Below are 17,719 nucleotides of genomic sequence, written 5' to 3' on the forward strand. Positions count from 1 at the left end.
GGGGTCATCTTAGGGACGTGGCCTCCGGCTGCCGGGTCACCTGTGAGCGCGGGGCCGGGCCGGGGTCACAGTGGGGTGGTCTGTGTTTGAATGCCTGCATGTGCAGGCCGAGTGGACCCTCTGCACCTGTTTAAACTTTAGGTGGAAAGCTCGCGCGGGGGCGTGCGGCGTTCCCACGCTGTTTTCGGGGTGCCGAGCAGCCCAGGTTTGAAGACCGTCCCGCTGTTCATTTGCCCGGGGTCCCCTCCTCCTTGTGGGCTGCGGTCGGGCCTCGCGTTGAGTCCCAGAGCCGGGCGTCCGAACTGTTGTCCCGGCCGCGTTCCCCGCTGACCGGACGCCCGGCCCTTCCTGAATCCTCGTCCTCGTCCCCGCCAGGCCGCCCAGCCGGAAGTACGCACAACCGAGAGGGGCGCCTGCCCCTGCGCTCCTAGAGCGGCGCCGGAAGTTGGCCGGGTGGGGCTCGAGCGACTTCCGGCCGCGGCGTGCCGGGGGCTGTGCGGGCTTTGTCGGCCGGGCTGCAGGGCGGGCGGCCGCGGGGTGCGGTGTGCGGCTCGCAGCGTCCGGCCCGCAGCGTCTGTCTCCCGCGAGCGCGTCTCGGGCCCGAGCCTGGGGTCTTCTCCCTGAGGAGCTTCACGTGGGTAAATACCTGGTTCTTCTCCCCGTTACCCCGGCCCTTTCCCGCGTCCCAGGGTCACGCGCCCAAGTTCTAGAGCCTCTGGCGTAAATGTCCGTGTCGCAGTTGTCAGGCTCCCGAGGTCGGCTGCCCCAGACACTTGTCAGGCGCGAGGGCAGTGGGTGCGGGCTTTGCTGCTGTTTGCTCCAGCCCCACCGCCCTCCCTGGGGGCCTTGGGCCTTTGTGCTGGGGGAGATGCGGCAACGGCGCCTTCCGTGCTGTTGGGGTTAGACGTGGAGGGAAACGTGATGAACAGAGTCAGCGCCGATACTTGGGCCTGGAGGAGAGTTCGCAGGTGGGGGAGGTGGTTTGTCCACACTGTCTTAGCTTTTCCTGAAGGTTCCCTCTCCCCTGGAAGTCTTTATTAGTCCCATTGGCCGTCTCTGTGCTGATGTCAGGGACGTTTTGCCCTCTTTTACACGCTGGCTGCACCATAGTCAAGGGATCCTCAGGGCCTGAGTAGCAGCCAGAGCTTTCCCAAAAGTATTAGCTGGGTTCAGTTTTTTTTTTTTTTTAAGATGACTGGTAAGGGAATCTTAACCCTTGACTTGGTGGTGTCAGCACCACGCTCTCCCGAGTGAGCCACGGGCCGGCCCTTGGATTCAGGTTTTAAACTCGGTTAGTTTATTGCTAGAGCCCACACTCATAATCACCCTGCAGTACTCGTAGACATCTTTTCTCTGAGGTCCAGTCCCAGTGAATGAGAAATAAACGTCTTTTGCCCACCTAGGATCTGAGAAATGCCTATCTTCCTGAGTCTTCTGGCAACACCTTGCTCCCTATCCGCAGAGATGGGACCTTTGTCCCTGTTATAGATGTAACATTGTAACAGTACCTTAGTACCTGCCGTAACCACAGCTTCCCTTTCATCGGAGGTACAGAGAGAAATTAGGGGGTAAGGATTTCTCAAGCCTACCCATGTGGATCCACCCTCTCCTGGAGTTACAGTGATGGATTCCTGATTCTCTTGGAAAGGTCTTGGGGATGATAAGGAGAGAGGCCAGAGCTGAGAAGGCTCAGACAACATACATGAGCCGGAGCTGGAAGGAGAGGTAGGGAAGTAGCTGACCCAGAACTGAGCAGAGGCACAGAAGCAGTTCAAAGAACTGTCAGGCTTGTCAGTGCTGCCTTGGGGTGTAGGGACACTGGACTTGTCAGAGCCCTGAGAACAGCATGCTGGAAGCAGGAGCCACATGGCCTCGGGTTGGTAGAGAGGGCAGAGGAGGAGACTAGGAACAGCAGCTGACAGGTGGCTCCACTTCTGTTTGACCTTCCTGAGCCTCACAGATGGTTGTGAGGAGAACATAAGATGAGAAATGCACCTTGCATAGTGTAGGGCACACACCAGGTACCCTGTTCCCTTCATAGCTGCTGTGGCATGTGACAGATTAGTGATGATGGCAGGCACAGAGGTCCGGATCTTGGAGCTCAAGTCTGTGTCTCTCACAGGTGAGCTCTTGCTGTCCTTTTCTTATTCCCAAAGGTGAAGCTCGGCAAACCTTCCTGCTTTCTTTCTTTAGGCCATAAGCAGCAGTGACCATGACTAAGAGAACCCAAGGCCGGAATATCTCTTTACCAGTGTGTATGCAGTAGCTGAGTGTCTAGTGTCGTATTGGGCACCCTGTCCCCTGCCCTGACACCCCAGAGCCACTGTCACTGATGATGACACACAACATCAGCTGTGTATTTAGATAATTTCCTGTAATGTTTTATCTAGCAAATTCTGTATGTTATAACAGGTGAGGGTCCATGTTAGCCCAGTATGTTGTGGAACCAGGAGCCTGGCGTAGGTTTACTTCCGTTTATTTATTTCATTCTAGTTTCTTTAAATGAAAAAGTATTGATTTAAATTTACTTAAATTCACAGAAGAAAAAGGAGCTAAGCAGAAACTGAAGATTGCTGATTTGTTCAAGATATATTTGATTTTTAAAAATTCCTGTAAAGTTAAGAAAAAATTATGAAAACCATTAAGAGGCACACGCATGGTTTTAAATTATGGTCCTGTAAACAAATGTGAGCTGGCTTCCAGGTAGCGTAATAGTCATTTTAAAAATAGAAGAAGGGGGCTGACCCCGTGGCTCACTCGGGAGAGTGTGGTGCTGGGAGCGCAGCGGCGCTCCCGCCGCGGTTCGGATCCTATATAGGGATGGCTGGTGTGCTCACTGGCTGAGTGCGGTGCCGGCGACACCAAGCCAAGGGTTGCGATCCCCTTACCGGTCACAAAAAAGTCATACATACATACATACATACATACATACATACATACATACATACATACATACATACATACATAAAAAAATAAAAATAAAAATAAAAATAAAAATAGAAGAAGGTTTTGGGGCTGGCCCGTGGCTCACTTGGGAGAGTGTGGTGCTGATAACACCAAGGCCATGGGTTCGGATCCCTATATAGGAGTGGTTGGTTAGCTCACTTGGGAGAGCATGGTGCTGACAACACCAAGTCAAGGGTTAAGATCCTCTTACCTGTCATCTTTTACAAAAAAAAAAAATAGAAGGTTTCTCTGACTCCTAAAACAAACAAGAAACCAACATCCCCAACAACCACCTTTCCTTAATTAAGAAAAATATGTCTTAAAATATAAGCTCACTTTTATAATTCTAGTCCCCGCTGATCTCTAAGCAAAATAGCCTGTAAAAATGACATCACACATGGGAAGGGAAAAATCTTTCATGATGGGGAAACGGCCATTGGAGGCAGATAGACCCGGACTTGAACCTTAGCTCTGCCCCTTACTGGCTTGGTGACCTTGGATAGTTTACTTTCTCTTTCAGTCTTCATTTCCTGTTCTGTAAAATAGGGTAAACAGAAATAGTACCCACCTCAGGGTTTGGAGCAGTACATGAGGTAGCACCAGCCAGTCACTCAGCGCGGTGCCTGGTGCACAGTGTGCATCCTTTCATGAGAGCTGAACCAGCTGAGGCAGAGGAGTGAGGCTTGTGAAGAGCCTCACCTTGTTACTGGCCAGAGGCTGGGCTAGAGGACATAGGGCTTCCTCAGCTTGAACGCCGGGTAGACTCTGGTGGCCACCACAGCCGGCGCTGGGCACTGCAGCCTGGCCCCCAGGGCCTGCCTGCCTAAGGCTTGGCCCAAGGAGCAGCGGAGCGGGTGCCCGAGGACGGCGCTGTCAAGAAGACGGGAGGGGCCTGGCTGCAGTGCTTGGTGACCCTCCGGGGCGTTGGTGCTGTTGGCTCACTCCACCACTTTGGGGAGGAGAAAGGGCCGGACAGGAGGCCAGAGCTCATTAGTGGAAGTCTCTCCTTGTGAAGCCAAAGGCTTAGAGCCAACATTCCCTCCAGCCCTTGCTCATAGGAGGCGCCAACTCGCTAAGTGCCATTAGCCGTGAGGTGACGCCACCCAGGGAGCCAGGTGCCTCTGTGTGTGCAGACTTGAAGAATGCCAGGGTGTGTTGTGATGGAAATGTGGCAGATGAATAGGAACAGTGCAATTCCATTTTTATTTTGAAAATCATGTGTGTACATAAATGCACATGTATAACTGTATTTGTTTAAACAAAGGTCTCAATGGATGTGTATAAACTGAACAGCTACCAGAAAACTAAAGCTAACAGCAGTGATACATCAAATTACTGGGGATTTTTATTGTCTGTATTTTACATTTCTTTATCATTTAAAATATTTTTACAATGTGTATCTTATGTTTTTAACGCTAAGAATTAAAAAGATTTTATGGAAGTAAAGCAGGATATAAAACTGAATAGTGTGGTCCTGATTTCGTAAAATATTGATGCAGGAAAAAGATCAGGAAGAAAAATGTTAACTGTGGTGGGGTTAAAGTTAATTTTATTTTTCTTTTTAAAGTTTTTCTCTGTCTCATTCTTAATAAGAAAGCATAATTTACCTTTACACATTAAAAAAAAAAAACTAGTTATAAATAATTTTATACGCAGGACAAGGATTTTTAAACCAACCTAGTGGGCCTTTAACTCAGAAAACGCTCCAGGGAACACCACTGGGAATGATTGTAAACACTGGAGGGTGTAGCACGCGCAGGGTGGCCACCACCTCAGGAAGGTGTGTTGCCAAACTCATCTTGTAAGCAGACCTCCTAGGGACAGAATGCCTCATGTAGACTTAAACACTCTGCTTCTCATTCTATTGTCAGTTATTGGTGTGTGGTTTGAATTTATCATCACAGGGAGAATTGCACCTGAATGTTTGGGTTGTATATTAGCATTTTTTAAGGCATGGATTAAGGTTGCTGTAACAGATTCAAAATACAGTGTTTCCCACATGAAACTTGGTTTCGCGAACTCCGTCTCAGAGGCGGACGGGTGGCCCCAGGCAGGTTGGTGGCCATTCAGGGATGCTGGCTGCTCTGCCTGATTGGCACCTTGGGGGTGGGAGAGAGCATGCAGGGCATGCATACACCACTTCTCTCCTGTCTCGTTGCTGGATCTTGGTCACGTGGTCACACCTAATTTAAGGGGACTGCAGAAAATGTGGTTGTCTGCTGGGGTTTCTATCTTTAAAAGGAAGAAGGGAAGCAAGGATGCTGGGGAATCTTTAGTCTGTACCACGGTTTACCCAACTGGCTAGCCAGGTGTCACGTGGGCCCTTCTTCCCACAAATGGGATATACTCGGTTACTGCCTCTGGCCCCAAGCCTGGGATCTCTAGGCGGTGTGTGGCCTTCTTCCTCAGGTGTCGGCACAGCATCCCACTTGTCCAACCTTAGACACGCTGTCTCCAGCATGCAGCGGTAGAGCAGGGGGACTGCAGTAAGTGCTTCCACTCAGGAAATGGAAGGGGAGGAACCCACAGCAGTCGCCGGTCCATCGGGCCCAGCTGGAAGTCACAAAGGAGCCCTGAATGGGCAGCCACGAGAGTGAAGTATCCACAGGACCCAGCAGAAGTGAGGACATCTGTCTACCAGAAGACAAGCACAGGAACGTTTATGGCAATTTTATGCATAACAGCCCCAAACTAGAAACAGCCCAAGTGTTCGTGAGTGGGAAAGTGGAAGAGTGCATGTTGATAGAGTCGTTCACGGAAGACTATGCACCAGTGAAGAAGAGTGGGCTGTTGCAGAAGCACAGCTGGTTTTCAGAGGCACAACATTGAGTGTCAGTAGACACATCTTTTTGGGTTGATTAGAAGGTTCGGAAATTAATTAGATAATAGTGACAGTTGCATAACCTTAGGAATATACTAAAAATTACTCAATTGTGGACTTTAAAATGGCAAAAAATATATATTCTTTTTTTGTCTACTTTTTATTTGACTGGTTCAATTTAAATAAAATCAGAACAGGCAAAATTCACCCACAATAATAGAAAGGGTTGCCCTTGGAGTGGGAGGGCTGCCCAGCAGGAGGCCAGGGAGCATCTTGGGCGACAGGATGTTCTGCATTTTGATCTTGGGTGGTGGTTGCACATGTGTACATGAAGACCTTATCCAGCTGTATAGTTAAGATTTGTGCACTTTCTCCAAATTGTAGATTGTATGAAGAAGTAAAATGTATTTTAAAAGGTACTCTGACATGGCTTGAGTACATGTTGCTTTATTAAACTCCCAACTCTGCTGTCTACTCCTTACCTGCTGTCCTCCTGGCCTCTGGTTCTGCCCTCTGACAGATGCATGTGTGTCCTTGCAGCCATGTTGGAAACAGATTTTGGAGAGTGTTCCTTCCTGGAGATTGCACAGAGTTCATAGCCTGCTTCCTTCTGGTGCAGACTGGGGGCTGAGAAGTAATCGTGTGGTCACCTTAGATTGAGCTCCCTGGAAGTAGGCCCTGAGTTGGGGACAGCTCTCAGTGCTGTGCGGTAAGGGAAGCAGGATTGGGCAGAGGGAGTTGCTGACCCATAATGGGGTTGAAACAAACCTCAGCCAATTCTAGTGGAATTTGGGCTGGGATGACACTGCAGAGTTGTCCCAAGTTGAAGCAGGGGAAGTGGCCTTTGGATTCCTGATCTCAGCCAGGGACCAACTGCAGGCATGGAGGGCAGAGTTCTGAGGGTTCCAGGACTCCTAGGCCTTGGCCCCTAATGTACACAAACCTTCCCCCATTTCATTCCAGCACTCATCTGGGTACTGCCGTGTAGAGGTTTGCAGATGGAATCAAGGCCCCAAGTCAGCTGACAAGATGGGGAAGGTATCCAGGTGGGCCTAACCAAGTCACAGGAGCCCTTGAAAAGCAGCGTTTTGTCTAGCTGTTGCAGGACAGAAGTCAGATTGGAAGCCTGAGAGAGGTTCAGTGTGCTATTCCTGCCTCGAAGGTGCAGGTGCATCTAGGAGCGAGAGCGGTGGACTCTGCCAACAAACTGAGTGGGTTTGGAAACCAGTTTTCCCCAGAGCCTCGGATCAAAAATGTTTTTTAAAAAATACAATAAAAATTAATACAATTTTTAAAACAATACAGTTTAACAACTACTTACATAGTTCTCACATTGTATTAGGTGTTATAAGTAATCTAGAGATGATTTAAAGTGTGCAGGAGGAGATACTCTGCCATTTTACACAAGAGGCTTGAGCACCCCTGGATTTTGTTATCCATGGAGAAGTTGGGGGTGGGTGTCCTGGAACCAGTCTCCTCCAGATACTGAGGCACAACTATTTTGATTCTTGCTCAGTGGATTGGTTTTGTCTGTTTTTAAGCTTTGTGTAATGGAACCGTTCAACGTGAGCTCTCCTGTGCCTGTCTGCTTTTGCTCAGCATTCCACCTGGGAGGTCCACCTGTGCTGTGTGTGGCACATGGGAGGGTGCTCTGCCTTCTCAAGGTCACTCTCCCTTGCTGGGTGTTTGGGTGTTAGGAACAGTGCTGCTAGGGACATTTTCACTACAGACTTCCACAGGGCGGGGGTGTGGTTCCTTCAACAACGTAATTCACATAAAAATGCAGCAGTCCTGGCTTGCTGCCTGGGAGTTCCATGTGGCAGTTCTAGTTTTTAGACCTGCAAAATCTCTGATTTTATTTACTGGCTTCTGTGCTGGGCCAGTCCCCCTCCCTCTTTTTATTGGCAATTAAGGAATTAGAAACAGTAGGACTTGGGGGCAAGGTGGTCCCACGACCTGATCTTGGCGGCTGTGTGTCTTCCACTGCCTGGACGGCAGGCAGTCAGCTTTTCTGATCTTGAGAGACAATGAACTAGTAGAGTCTCGGACTTCATACTCATAAAGTGCCAGTGGGAAAAAGACTGCCCCTCGCTGGGACCGTATCCTTAGATGTATGCTTTTCTCAGACTTCATCTCTTTGTGTTCTTTGCTGGAAGCACCAGGAGCAGCCAGCGCAGGCCAGCACCCTTGCTCCCTGAGCCCAAGCTCTCCGTGGGCTGGGCTGATGGGCACACAGTTTGCCATTTGCTTTAGCAAATCCTTGGCCGTGGCCTGCCAGTGTTAACTTCCTTCTGGCCAGTGCCACGTACTTCACGTTTTTGTTACAGCGACACTCCACCTCAAAGTATTGACTTTTGTGTCAGGATGTTGGTTCACACAGTAAAGATACAGGGTGCTGAAGGGGTGGCAGCTCATGCAGTGCTAGAGGCGAGAGTGCTCTGCATGTTGAGGCCTTCTAGGCACACGGGTCCTTCGACTGTGTTGCTGTGCTGCTGCCTGGCGGTCTCATTGGCACGTTCTGAATGGGCTCACCAGGCCCGCTGCACCCAGGCCCAGGATGACGGGAGGCTGGGACCCGAAAGGTGCTCATTTCCCACTGGCCAGAACTTCACCACATGCCACACTGACTGTGAGGGAGGCTGGCTGCATCTGTCACCAGCAGAGGAGAGCGCAGTGCTGCAAGACACAAGCAGTCCACCCCAGCCTTCTTGAAATGGCCAGCTTTCCAGTTATTTCTGTCACTTTCCCGTGCAACAGTGTGGAATTAAGGGGCTGCTGTCATGTAGGAATAATGGCACCATGTACTGAGTGTATTATGTGTGTATGTGTTTAGAACATTAATTCATACAACACATGCCTACACGTGTTGCTGTATGTCAGGAATTGTTCAAGGTGCTGAGGGGACAGAACAAAGTCCCTGCCCACGTGGCGCCTGCATGCCGGGGGGCGGACAGCAGCAGACATCATTTGTCTAATGTGGTGTGTGTGCATGTGTGTATATATTACAGTTCATCGACTCTAAGATGCACATTTTTTTCATGTTTTAATGTCTCTGAAATTGAGTTGCTTCTTGAAATTGGTGGAATATTTTAAACTGCTACTGTTACTTCCCTTCACTATTTCATGGCACATGAAGTAAGTGCTGCATCTCATAACTGTTGGCATCTTAGATGGATAAATTATGATTCATCAGTTAGAAGGAACTGTGGGGAAAAATCAGGAGTGCTGGAGGGCTGGGGGCCAGGAGTGCAGTTTTACGGAGGGTGATGAGGGAAGGACTGTGATCAGGTGGCATGAACACAGACACCTGGGGACATGGAGTGAACTACACACATGTCTTTGAAAAGACAAGAAGTGCAGAGGCCCGAACAGGCAAGGCACAGGCCAGGGCAGCTGGGAAAGGGAGCAAGGGGAGGAGTTGGCAGGGATGGGGTGGGGTAGTGGGATGGCCAGACTGTGGTGGCCACCGCAGGAACCCCGGCTTCAACTTAGTGGAGGAAGGAGACCCTTGGAAGTTTTTGAGTAGAGAAGCAACCTCTGATTTGTGCTTTCAAAGGGCCATTCTGCTGGCTGTGTGGAGGTGCGGAGACAGGTGAGGAGGCCACAGCACATGTGTGGTGAGGCTCCATGGTGGCGGCTGGTAGCACTGCAGCTTGTGAGACAGACGCTGGGGGTAGTCCAAGGGCCCAGCCAATGAGGTCTGCCAATGGATTGGATGAGGGTGTGAACAGAAGAAAAGGAGTCGAGGGTTATTGTCATGTCTGTGGCCTGAACACGTGGGAGAGTGGCATTCTGGCTAAGATGGAGAAAGCTATGGAAGAGGTGGATTTGAGGAGGAGAATCAGAAGTGAAGTTTGACATGTTAGGTGTGGAAAGCTCCTGAGAGCATGCCAGTGAAGATGCCAGGTGGAGAGCCAGCAAGTGTGGAGGTCGGGGAGGAGGCCAGACTACAGGAGCAACGAGTGAGCTTCAAGCAGTAGATGCATTTATATCCCAGCATGGTGAGCTTGCCCATGAGATGGAGAAAGTGGAGAAGGGTCCAAGGACCACCCTTTCACACACTGGGCTCCGACGTGTGGGGAAGGAGCTGAGGGTGAGGAGCTCTGGGAGAGGTTGTCCCAGACCCAGGTGAGGACAGTGGTGGCAGGAGGAGCGCATCATTGGCTGTGTCGGGTGCAACTGCAGGTGGAGTTGGATGAGCAGTCACATTGGCCCCAGATGTGGGGATGTGGTGGACCTTTGGGGGTGAGAGTCTGACTGGAGCGGGGCAGACAAGGAGAGGGAGAGGAGGGGTCGAGCATAGGTCGATGTAGAGTTTTGCTTTAGAGAAGAGGAAAGGGTAGGGGTTGGGGCGGAATTGGGTCCAGGAAATGTTTGTTTTCTACGTGGTGGTAGCTCTAGCAGTCTGGTGTGCAGACGGAATGACGGACTGGGAGGGCACGGCCCATGGCTGAGGAGAGAGCAGGAAGGGCGGCTCCGGTGGCGTCCTTGAGTAGGAGGGATGGCCCTAACGCACAGAGGCGGAGCTGACCTCAGTGTGGGCCAAGGGCTATGTGGCAGGAGGGAGGGCAGAGGTGCAGGCAGGTCATGGTGTGGGTGGAGGGTGTGTTCTTGCGTCACTGCTTCTCTTCCTCATGGAAAGGGGAAGCAAGGCTGTCAGCTGGGAGGGAAGGGAGGGCTGGACCTGTAGGAAGAGGGAGGAGCCTAGACGGCCTCGTAGGACACAAGGGAGGTGTGAGAACAGTGTGAGAACTCAGGCAAGGGCTGTAAAGGCACAGAGCGCCCACTCGTCTTCAGCAAGAACGCAGATGCAGACCAGGACGAAGGCAGGGCTGAGCCAGAGTTGGGGTTTTCCCACACAGCATGATGGAGGAAGAAAAGGGCAGGGGAATTAGGATCACGTGCAAGATGGTGAAAATATGGAACCTGAAGTGAATGCAGTAGCACAGACCTTGGGATCTCAGCTGGATAAGGAGGGAAGGGGTGAGAATAGTGGAGAGGTGGAAGCATTGATAAATTTGTATGTTTCTTTGGAAATATGTGTCTTGACTTTTGAGGGAGTCCAAGCTGTATCCCTACGCCTGTCCCACCATCCAGATTTCACTGAGGGACAGAAGAATTGTATGCACCATAGGCCAGTCTGCTCTGGAGCTGGATGTGTTAGAGGTGGGAGGGCTGAGTGGGGTGAGACCAGGGCTGTGGGCAACAGCACGTCAGGCTGGGAGCGTGGTGCGGAGGAAACGCTCTCCTCTCCCACTTCCCAGATATGAGTTTTTCCTCCCCCTGCTTCAGCAGATTCCTGCTTGCTAATAAAGGGGAAAGATAACTTTATTCTCTTTTGTTTCAGATTCTAACATAGGAACTGGACAAGAAGGTGACTCCACAGCCTGGATTTCTGAGAATGAAAATTTGCATAAAACAGTGTCAGACAAACTCACAGTGATGGAGCCCCCCGCCCCTGAGTCTGGGGAAGTCCCTGAACCCAGATTAGGAGGGCTGTTGGGAAACCCAAAAGAGCAGAGCCTGGGGAATTGCCCCTCTCAGGAAGGGGGCTTCAAGCAGGTGACAGTTACCCACTGGAAAATCCAAGCAGGAGAGGCAGCCCAGGTGTGCAGTAAGTCAGGGAGAAACGCTATTCTGAACTCAAACCTTCTTATACTTCAGAAAGAGCTCATAGGAGGGGAGGCCCATCCTTGCAATATCTGTGGCAAAAGCTTCACATTTAATTCAGACCTAGTTACACATCAGATTTCTCACACTGGGGAGAAACCTTATAAATGTGATCAGTGTGGGAAAGGCTTTGGTCAGAGCTCACACCTTACTGAGCATCAGAGCGTTCATGCTGGAGAAAGACTCTGTGTGTGCAACGTGTGTGGGAAAGACTTCCTTCACTATGCACATCTTATTGAGCATCAGCAAGTCCATACTGGAGAAAAGCCGTTTAAATGTGCTCAGTGTGGGAAAGCGTTTTGTCATAGCTCAGACCTGATTCGACACCAGAGAGTTCACACCAGAGAGAGACCTTTTGAGTGCAAAGAATGCGGAAAGGGCTTCAGTCAGAGCTCCTTACTTATTCGGCATCAGAGAATTCACACGGGAGAAAGACCCTATGAATGTAACGAATGTGGGAAATCTTTCATCAGGAGCTCGAGCCTTATTCGACATTATCAGATCCACACAGAAGTGAAACAGTATGAATGCAAAGAATGTGGGAAGGCCTTCCGCCACCGCTCGGACCTTATTGAACACCAGAGAATTCACACTGGGGAGAGGCCCTTTGAATGTAATGAGTGTGGGAAAGCCTTTATTAGAAGCTCCAAGCTCATCCAGCATCAGAGAATTCACACTGGAGAGAGGCCTTACGTATGCAACGAGTGCGGGAAGCGCTTCAGCCAGACGTCAAACTTCACGCAGCATCAGAGGATTCACACCGGAGAGAAGCTGTACGAATGTGATGAGTGTGGGAAAGCCTTCTTTCTGAGTTCATACCTTATTCGACACCAGAAAATTCACACTGGGGAGAGAGTGTATGAATGTAAAGAATGCGGGAAAGCTTTTCTCCAGAAAGCCCATCTCACTGAACATCAGAAAATCCACACTGGGGACAGACCCTTTGAGTGTAAGGACTGTGGGAAAGCCTTCATTCAGAGCTCCAAGCTACTACTGCATCAGATCATTCATACTGGAGAAAAGCCATATGTGTGTAGTTATTGTGGGAAAGGCTTTATTCAGAGGTCAAATTTCCTTCAACACCAGAAAATTCATACTGAAGAGAAACTCTATGAATGTAGTCAGTATGGAAAAGATTTTAAATCGACCCCAAACTTTAAAAATAATCAAGGTGTTCACCAGGAGGGACTCTCCTTGAGTAAGGCGCCCATGCCTTTGGGTGAGATGTCTGTAGGTCCTGGGGAAGATACAGATAACTTATAATTATTGGGATTCACATGGCTTCTAAGGCTTGGACATGTCAGAATCTTCTAAGTCATGCATGGGGCTGCTTTTGGAGTGGGAAACCATCTTCCACTTGGCAGCACTACTGGACTTCAGTCCTCTGCCTCAGCTGTGAGTGTTGTCCTCAGGAGAGCCGCGGACTTTACAACTGATTTTGAGCTGGAATGGGAAGTGGGTGGTGTGGGTCTCAAGGAAAGCCTTCTGTATTTTATTCACTGTTACAACCCGTCCTTGAGTTAAACCCCTTTTAGAGCAAAACTGTGTATCTGATCTTATTACTTAAAAGAATGTTACTTAGCAAATTTTAATCAAGTTGGAGAAAGATACTTTTTAGTGCAGACTTTCGAATTAGTTCTCTGTCATGCTTAGGATGAACTCCAAGCTCTCACCACATGTCCTAAGACCTCTTGCTCCCATGGCCTCGTCTCCCACTGCTTAACACCCTGCCGCATGGTTGATGCTCTGGGAGCACCCACTGCCTCCTGCATCCCACACGCTCCAAGCTGTTTCCTGCCTCCTGCCTTTGTCCTTATATGACAGGTCTCCTCCTCTTCTCAGCTGATTAACGCCTTTATTCAGTACTCATCTCAGGCGTCACATCCAGGCACAGTTCCCTCCGGTGCAGCCAGGTAGTCCTCTTCTGCACTTCTGTTACTCCCTCTGTTACTGGACTTAGGTTGATATATCACCATTATGATTCTGTGTGTTCTCTTTCATTACAGCCCCAACTCCTTGAGGACAGTGGTCATATCTGACTAATCCATGTATCCCCAGTGTTCCGCGCAAGACAGAAACACACCCCAAACCTACGTGTAATTGGTGTCTCTTGCTTTGTCCTTTATATACTTCTTTTGTTTCAAAATTTGGGTGTTTTTTGTTTTGTTCATTTTGTGTCAGTATAATCTGCTGTTCTATGGGAGTATTCTCTCTCTCAGCCCTGCTAATGTCTTTTGCTCTTGCTTAACTCAGAAATTGCAGACAAGTAGCCTCTATACACTGGATGTGGTGGCACTGTCTGCACTTAATTGTCTATGAGTTTTTCTAACCCACCGAAGGGGCACGCAGTCCCGATGCATGACATAATGTTTTTCTGCCTAAGCAGTTCCAGGATTGAACTCAACTTGTCACTTTCCCTGCTGTGGCTCATGTAGTCATGTATTTGAAAATGTATCGATGCCCATAAGGAAGTTGTAAATGTTGGGAAGACAGATGAGTAGGGCACCGTCCCTCCTGAAGTTGTTTAGAGTAAAGTGGGGAGGACAGAAAGGACACGGGACAGTGGGTGAAGTTTGTTTTAAGCTGGGTAGAAGCATAGGGAAGGAGTTCGCTAACGAAGGCTCCACAGAAGAAGTGACATAACCGGTTTGGAGAGCTCAGTGGACATTTAACAGCTAGTGAGGAAAGGGTGACCTGGGAGAGGGAGTCTTCAGAGACAGGGAGGCATGATGGGTTGCTCCTAGCAGATTTAATGCACAGTGCATAGCCATCTAGCAAAACTATTAGTCTCCACCTCTGAATTTCTTTCATCTGAACATTAACCCTAAGAACCAATTCTGAACTGACAGAAAACAGTTTTTGCCGAGGAGGGCATATTTTGAGTTTTTAACAAACTCCAGCAACCTTAGAAGCCTTGAGGGGGCAGATAATTCATATAGTACTCCATTTTCTGGAAAACTCACCAATATTAGAGATGTTTGAAACGGTATGGAAGCAGATATTACCAGATCATTTTAACCAACTTTACTGAGGTTCAATTTCCATGCAATAGAACACCTATTATAGTTGTACAGTATTTCAAAAATATCAGCCCTGTAACCACCACCACAATCAAGAAAAATAACATTTCTGTCGCCCCCAAAAGTTCCCTTTTGCCTTTTCCCCAACCCCTGGTAACCCCTTTCTGTCAGTGTAGATTAGCTTTGTGTGTTCTGGAACTTCAGATAAATGGGTTCATGTAGTATGTACTCCCTTGTGTGTGACTGTTCACTTTGGCATGATTTTAGACACGACCAGTTCTGTGTTGGGTAGTTCTCTTTGCACATGGTAGTGCTCCATTGTATGGGCAAGCTGTCCTTTGTTTATTCATCCTGCTGTTGATGGAAATTTGGGTTTCCAGTTTGGGCTCTTAAGAATAAAACTGCCATGAGTATTTGTGTAAAAATATTTATTTGCACATGTGTTTTTATTTTTCTTGGGTAAATAAATACCTAGGACTTTACTTGCTGGTTATAAGTTAAGTGTCTTAGTCCATTCAGGCTGCTGTAACAAAATACCATGGACTGGTGGCTTATGAATGACAGAAATAAATTTCTCACAGTTCTGGAGGCTGGGAAGTCCAAGATCAAGGTGCCAGCAGATTTGGTGTCTGGTGAGAGCTGCTTTCTTCACAGATGCTGTCTTCTCACGTCGTCACATGGTGGAAGGGACTAGGGAGCTCTGGGGCCTCTTAGCAGGGCACTAATCCCATCTATGAGGGTCTACCCTCATGACCTCATCACCTCCCGAAGGCCCCACCTCCTAATGCCATCACCTTGGGAGTTAGAATTTCAACATATGAATTGGGGTAGGGTGGGGACATAAACATTCAATCCATTGCAGTGAATGCATTTTTAACTTTTTAAGAAATTGCCACACAGTTCTTCATAGTGTTCATACCGTTTTATGCTCTTAGCCACAGCAAGTGAGAGTTCCAGTTGCTCTACATCTTTGCTAACACATGGTATTGTCAATCTCTTAAAATTTGACCCATTTCGTCTCTATGATTTTAATTTGTGTTTACCTGCTGAACGGTCATGTTCAACATCTGTGATTTCGTGTGCTTGTTGACGTTCTGTGTTTTGTAATGTGTTCACATCTTTTGCCCATTTTTAAGTTGGGTTGTTTCTTTCTTTCTTTTTTTTTTTTTTAAAGATGACCGGTAAGGGGATCTTAACCCTTGACTTGGTGTTGTCAGCACCATGCTCAGCCAGTGAGCAAACCGGCCATCCATATATGGGATCCGAACCCGGGGCCTTGGTGTTATCAGCACCGCACTCTCCCGAGTGAGCCACGGGCCGGCCCCAAGTTGGGTTGTTTCTTACCAACTCATAAGAGTCCTTTTCATATTCCAGCTGAAAATCTCTTTTCAAATATGTATTTATTATGAGTATTTTCATTTAGTGTTTGGTTTGCCTTTTCATTTTCTTAATGGTGTCTTTTGAAGATCAAATTTATAAATTTTTGATTAAGTCCAATTTGTCAAAAATTTTTATAGTTAATGATTTTTGAGTTCTAAGAAATATTTGCCAATGCCAAGGTCAAGGGTTCAGATCCCTGTACCAGCCAGCTGCCAAAAAATAAAACAACAAAGAACAATTTGCCTATTCAAAGGATGTGATTTTCTCCTACTTTTTGGGGGGAACTTTTATAGTTTTGGCTTTTACATGTAGCTCTATGGTCCATTTTGAGTTCATTTTTGTGTACAATGTGAGGTAAGGGTCATGATTTATTTTTTATGCATATGGGTAGCTGGGGGTTTCAGTGCCATTCAATAAAAGACTATGCTTTCCCATTGAATAAACCTCTACACTTTTGTAAAAACTTAGCGACCATGTATAAGTGGTCTGTTCTAGACTCTAGTCTTCTCATCTCTATGTCTGTCTTTACCCCAATATGAAACTTTGTTGATTACTGTGTTTTTTAGTAAGAATTGAAATCAGGTATTGGAAGTGCTTCAATTTTGTTCTTTTCCAAAAATTTTTTGATTATTCTAGGTTATTTTCATTTTCATATAAATTTTAGAGTCAACTTGTCGATTTATATAAAAATAGATCCTCCTACGATCTATAGAACAATTTTTTTTTTTTTTTTGGCAGCTGGCCAGTATGGGGTCTATAGATCAATTTAGGGGGAACTGACTTTTTTTTTTTTTTTAAAAGATGACCGGTAAGGGGATCTCAACCCTTGGCTTGGTGTTGTCAACACCACGCTCAGCTAGTGAGCCAACCGGCCATCCCTATATAGGATCCGAACCCGTGGCCTTGGTGTTTTCAGCACTGCACTCTCCCGAGTGAGTCACGGGCTGGCCCCTGGGGGAACTGACATTTTAACAATTCTGAGTTTTCCAATGCTTGAACATGGTATGCCACTCTAGGTCTACTCTTAATTTCTCTCAGTGCATAGGTCTTGTACATTTTTAAAAATGTATTTCATATTTCTGCGTGTTATTGCAAGTGGTATAGGTTTTGTTTTTGTTTTGGGTGGCTGGCTGGTACAGGGATCGAACCCTAGACCTTGGTGGTATCAGCACTATGCTCTCACCCACTAAGTTGACTGGCCAGCCCTCAGTTTTTAAGAGCTATTTTCCAATTGTTATTGGTAATATATAGGAATGTATTTTATTTTTGTATATTGATTTTATATTTGCAACCTGGATCAGTTCACTTCTTAGTTCCAGTAGCTTTTTTCCAGATTCTATCACTTTTTCCGTGTAATCATGTCATCTGCCAATAAAGAATTTTACTTCTTCCTCTCCAATTTATATGGACTTTTCCCTTTTTTTGTCCCTTATTTCACTGACTAGGGCATTGCATACAGTTTTCATTGCACTTGGTGGGAGTACGTCCTTGTTTTGTTTTGGTGTCAGGGTAATATTGCTCTCAAAGTTGTGAATTATTCTGTCCACATCTATTTTCTGAAGTTGTTTGTGTTATATTATTTCTTCCTTAAATGTTTGGTAGATTTCACCAATAAAACCCTGGAGATTTCTTAGTAGGAATATTTTTTAAATTACAAATTCAATTTCTTTAATAGACGTAACACTATTCAGATTTTTCTGTTTCTTCCTGTGCCAATTTTGGTAATTTTTATCTCTCAAGGAATTATTCATTTCATCTAAGATAATGAGTTATTGGCATAAAGTTGTTCAGTACATTTTGTTATTACATTTTAATGCATTCTATTTTACATTCTATTTTAATTGTATTTAAAATGATGTCCCCTCTTTTCCTGGTATTAGTC

General features: G+C 47.3%; 1 protein-coding gene across 1 annotated transcript; it reads left to right on the forward strand.

Moving 5' to 3' along the window:
- Nucleotides 1–492: 492 nt before the first annotated feature.
- On the forward strand, nt 493–14,882 carry ZNF623 (zinc finger protein 623). The gene is made up of 2 exons (XM_063079615.1): nt 493–638; nt 11,115–14,882. The coding sequence occupies exon 2, from the start codon at nt 11,210–11,212 to the stop codon at nt 12,698–12,700; it is 1,491 nt and encodes a 496-aa protein (XP_062935685.1). The 5' UTR covers nt 493–638; nt 11,115–11,209; the 3' UTR covers nt 12,701–14,882.
- Nucleotides 14,883–17,719: the final 2,837 nt, after the last annotated feature.

Source organism: Cynocephalus volans, chromosome 15 (assembly GCF_027409185.1).
Source record: "Cynocephalus volans isolate mCynVol1 chromosome 15, mCynVol1.pri, whole genome shotgun sequence".
Taxonomy (NCBI): domain Eukaryota; kingdom Metazoa; phylum Chordata; class Mammalia; order Dermoptera; family Cynocephalidae; genus Cynocephalus; species Cynocephalus volans.